Source organism: Drosophila yakuba, chromosome X (assembly GCF_016746365.2).
Source record: "Drosophila yakuba strain Tai18E2 chromosome X, Prin_Dyak_Tai18E2_2.1, whole genome shotgun sequence".
NCBI lineage: Eukaryota > Metazoa > Arthropoda > Insecta > Diptera > Drosophilidae > Drosophila > Drosophila yakuba.
Window position 1 is genome coordinate 22,138,297 of NC_052526.2, and position 5,304 is coordinate 22,143,600.

The 5,304-nt window shown below is 42.8% G+C and overlaps 1 protein-coding gene across 1 annotated transcript; it reads left to right on the forward strand.

The window, feature by feature from the left end:
• Positions 1-1,995: 1,995 nt before the first annotated feature.
• On the forward strand, positions 1,996-3,967 carry LOC120321795. The gene is made up of 2 exons (XM_039375723.2): positions 1,996-3,711; positions 3,767-3,967. The coding sequence occupies exons 1-2, from the start codon at positions 2,572-2,574 to the stop codon at positions 3,773-3,775; spliced, it is 1,149 nt and encodes a 382-aa protein (XP_039231657.1). The 5' UTR covers positions 1,996-2,571; the 3' UTR covers positions 3,776-3,967.
• The last annotated feature ends 1,337 nt before the right edge of the window (positions 3,968-5,304 follow it).

Here is a 5,304-nt window from a genome sequence, read left to right on the forward strand (position 1 = left end):
GGAAGTCTTCGATGGCGATTACCTCCGATGGCCCACTTTCCGGTACCTATTCACGGCAATTTACGTAAACAACCCCAGGCTGACTCCGGTCGATAAGCTATTCCATCTCCTTACGAAAACAAGTGGCGAAGCAAAAGCCATCGTGGCGAAATCTCCTCTCACGAATGATGGTTTTGCTTCGGCGTGGGAGGCGCTTCGAGATCGGTTCCAAAACAAGCGAATTTTAGTCAACAGCCAGCTCAAGCTCCTTTTTAACTTGAGTTCAATTTCGCAAGAATCTGGCCATGCTCTAAAAGAGCTACAATCCACGATTCAGGGGTGTTTAACAGCACTAGCGCATTCCCCGGTATCCACAGAAAACTGGGATTGTCTCTTGGTTTTTCTTTGCGCGAGCAAACTGCCCAAGCAGACCCTGTCCTTATGGGAACATTCGCTAACTGCCAAATCCGAGATCCCAGCTTGGGAAGAAATGAATGCCTTCCTGAGCGAAAGGTATCGGACATTGGAAGCCATCGAAGATATGAAACCGACCGGCAGTTCCAAAAAGGCTTCAATCCTTCGAGACAAAGGTCAGCACCAAACAGAAAGGGTGTGACTTATGTTTTAAGGAGAACCATCCGCTAAGATTGTGCCCGCGTTTTCTTCAAATATCTGTTGACTCGCGCTCCGGCTATATAAAAAAGAAGCAGCTATGTCTGAATTGTTTTGCCAGAGGTCACCAGCTACGCGACTGCACAAGCACACACAGCTGCTTTACATGTAAGGGCAGGCACCATACGCTGCTGCATCGCAGCCCCCCAAATTCCGAAAATGCGAGTTCCTCAACCTCGCCCCCTACACAGCAACCTCCGAGACCCTCCAGCAGAAATGCATCGGTAAACACCTCAGCGGTGCAAACTTTTTTCGTGTCCGGCACTTCAGCCGTCCTACTGAACACAGCGATCATTGACGTGTGCCATTTGGGGACGAACTACCGAGCCCGAGCCTTAATCGACTCGGGATCCGAGGCGACGTTCATTTCAGAACGCCTGTTCAACCTCATCAAGTTGCCATTCCGCAACACCCAGACCCAAGTCTCCGGGTTAAATCATTCGGTCTCCGCGAAATCCTCGAAGCTGTGTCACTTCGGGATTCGCTCTCCTACTAAGCCAGGTCTACAGTTAGACTCTGAAGCGTACGTCCTTCCGGAGCTCTCAGGCAAACTGCCCTCCTATCCGATCCCTCGGAATTCTTTAAAGGACCTGCCCGCACTCCGCTGGGCAGATCCTACCTTTTTTGAGAGCTCTCAAATTGATGTACTGATCGGGGCTGACATTCTACCATCCATAATGATGGATGGCACCCGACAAAATATTTGCGGCTCGCTCCTGGGCCAAGAAACTATTTTCGGGTGGGTGCTAACGGGGCCGATTTCCAAGGGTAAGCCGAAACGGGTCGCATCCTTCACGACCCAGGTGCACCAAATAGGCGACCCTGATTCGCTCGAGACGCTTCTCAGCAAGTTCTGGGAGGTGGAGGATCTACCAGTAAAGATGGTAAAAGAGTCGGACTCCTATTGTGAAAGGAACTTCCTCCAAACAACAACAAAAGACGCAAGCGGGAGGTACGTGGTGACGCTCCCGTTCCGGGACCCCGAGAATACCGGATCCGATTTAGGATATTCAAGGTCCATTGCGTTAGCTCAGTTTCTTAGAAACGAAAATCGTTTAAAAAGAGACTTTCCCTTAAAAGAGCAATATGACAGCGTGATCCAGGAGTACCTGGATCTGGGTCATATTAAAGAAGTTCCGCCGACTCACAATTCTCCCTCGTATCATCTTCCTCATCACGCGGTAGTTAAGCCCGAAAGCACCACTACAAAGCTTCGCGTTGTATTCATCGCTTCAAGTCCGTCGGCAAATGGGACCAGCTTAAATGATATATATATATGAAGGAGCATCATCAGAAATTAAAGGACTTAGATTTCCATCATATTTCCGGACATGCTGGATTAATTATTGCTTTAATAAGAATGGTAGTGTAGCAAGCAGGCACACTACCGTAACATACACACAGTGATTGTACATACAGTCCTAGATATACATACTCTTAGTTTTAAGTACAATTTTACGCTAATGTTAAGATCGTGCTTACGGACTACTTTGTGCGTCCCGTTCGCACGATCAGCAACTGACACACCAATACATACATGTAATAGGCTAAGAAGGAACGGAACGAAGAAATAAAGAACACTTCGTTTGTGACAAGAAGAGAGAACGGCCGCATTTGAATCGCCTCCTACAAATTCAGAAGTGGGATTACTGTGAATTTTTTTTTCACAAAAAACTCAACCTACGAAGCAAAGTAAAAACAATATCTTTAAATATAATCAAATGGAAACCATCGGTGCGGACGATTATACAGCAGCAGAACTGCGCAATTGGCGGTAACAAGGCCACGCTTGCGGCGCGATTGAACGGTGTGCCCCCAGAAGCCCGAGGAGTTTGCCCGGTGATTGGCGAATTAGAAGGCGAAATCGCTAACAATGATTTGGAGCACGAAATCGTCGGAGAGTCAGCACCAGAGGTCGACATGGAAAGCCCAAGGAGCATGATCGAGGACGCCGCCGCTGGAGTGGTGCCGCCAAGCAGCGAACACTGCACCAATGCTGAAAGCATGAATGTTCATGACGACGCCAGGCCCTCAACATCTACCAATCATCGCGATTCGGAGTTGGCACGCGAGGAACATTTTCCAGAAGTTTCTACGCAGTTCGACGCCATGCAGCGTCAACTAAGGCTGCTCCAATTGGAAAACGAAATGTTGAAATTGGAATCTGCTCGACGCCATAACGCTGCCACATCGGATCAAAACAGCGCTGCCACATCGGGTCATAACAAGGCTACCCCACTAATTCGAAGCAGTGTTGCCAAACCAAATCAACACAAGGATGCCACTCAAGATCAAGAAGTCGCTGGCGGAGATGCCAGATCGGAGGAAGCATTTGTAAATAAACAAACATTGCTAGCAATGGCCAAGGAAATGATTCCGATATTCGACGGTGCTTCTAACAACAAACTCAATGTTAGCACATGGGTCGCCCAGCTCAACGCGGTCTCAAAAATGTTTAAGCTAAGCGACGATGTAATTCGCATGCTAGTGATGTCCAAATTAAAGGACCATGCTCAAATTTGGTTGCACTCTTCGGAACGTTTGCTGACTTTGCCGGTTCAAGAACTTCTATTTCAACTTGGTGAAGCTTTCCACGGTAAGGAGAGCAAAATAATATCTCGACGCAAGTTTCAAGAGCGCAAGTGGAAACCGTCGGAAGATTTCTCCACATACTTCAAAGAAAAAACGCTGTTGGCTACACAGATTCGAATAGACGATGAGGAGCTAATCGACAACATCATTGAATGGATTCCCGACTCCCTTCTACGACAACAGGCACACATGCACTGTTTTAATTCGTCTGCGCAGATGTTGCACGCATTTGCCAAGGTCTCGTTACGTAAACCGCTACTTTCTCCGGCTGGACGTGTTAAGGTTTCGTTCGATAAGGAACCTGGTTCGGCGCCTCCAAAAAGGTGCTTCAATTGCAATGCTGTTGGGCATTTCGCCGCCGACTGCCGCAAGCCCAAGCGCGAGTATGGAGCCTGCTACGCATGTGGCAGTAAGGATCATCTGGTGTACAACTGCACTGAGAGGAAGTTCGTATCCGACAACGAATATGTAAGACCGTTTAAGATTTATTTTAGTTCAAAACCTAATGAATGCCTGTTTTTAGAATGCCTAATCGATTCTGGAAGTCCAATTAGTTTCATAAAGAAGTCATACGTCGAAAAAATTTTGAAAAAGGAAGATATTACGTTAAATGGAAAGATTCTTAAAAATTATTTTGGCTTAAACGGTAGCCCTTTAGATATAATTGGAAAAATATCATGTTTCGTTATTATCAATAAAGAAATTCTAAATTTTGAGTTACTAATTGTGACAGACAGATCGATGGCATATGGAACAGTTTTGGGAAGAGATTTTATGAAAATTAGTAATTTTAAGATTGTTAGGGAAAAAGATAGTTCAAATGATAGACATTGCGAAAATGATTGTTTAAATAATAGAAACTTTGAAAATTTTATTGCAAATGATAGACATTGTGAAAATGATCGTTCAAATGATAGAAATGTTGAAAATTTTATTGCAAACGATAGATATTGTGAAAATTATGATTCAAATTCCGGAAATGCTGTTTTAAATAATGAAAATTCTGAAGATAATGGTTTAAATGATAGAAAATCTGAAAATGACGTGGCTAATGTCAAAAATTATGGAAATAAGTGTTCAATTAATATAAATAATGGAAATGAGAGCAAAACAAGTAGTCCTTATGACGGATTAGAAATACTATCAATTGAATACCCCGATCCAATAGAATAACAAAAGTTTTGCGTAACGATAGGTATGTCGTGGAGGACGTTGAAGGTTTTCAACAGTATAGACTTCCATACAAGGGAGTTTGGGCAGTAGCAAATATGCGCCCATGGATAAACAAAAGTAAAAGTTAACATGTTTGTAGAGATCAGGAGCTCTCCGGTCAGGATGGCCGATTGTAGCAAGCAGGCACACTACCGTAACATACACACAGTGATTGTACATACAGTCCTAGATATACATACTCTTAGTTTTAAGTACAATTTTACGCTAATGTTAAGATCGTGCTTACGGACTACTTTGTGCGTCCCGTTCGCACGATCAGCAACTGACACACCAATACATACATGTAATAGGCTAAGAAGGAACGGAACGAAGAAATAAAGAACACTTCGTTTGTGACAAGAAGAGAGAACGGCCGCATTTGAATCGCCTCCTACAGTAGTATTAATAATATATTTTATACGAAAATGTGCTATTCAACAAAGATTGCAAGCAATAACCTTCGCAGGCCCATTGTCAGTAGTGTAAGCTGTTGATATAAACAATAAAATTATTAAGAAAATATATATAGACAAAATAACAGTTCACTATATCGTTGATTCGAAAAGAAAAAATGTATAAGAGATAAAAGCAGAAATATTTTAAATAAATTAAAATTTAATAAAATTTGTTAATTTAAAATAAGAAAATAATAAACTAAAATTGTAAACAAAAGATAATAAGCCAAGTAACTTGGGCCTTTACAAAAATATTGGTTGCAAAATAAATTATATCGAATAAAATAAATACAGTCCACTATTTTTATAATGCAACTAATTTAAATATACATCTACTTTCGCTGGCCCTTGGCAGAATGTTCAGACGAACATGAATATATAAAAGGACTTACAT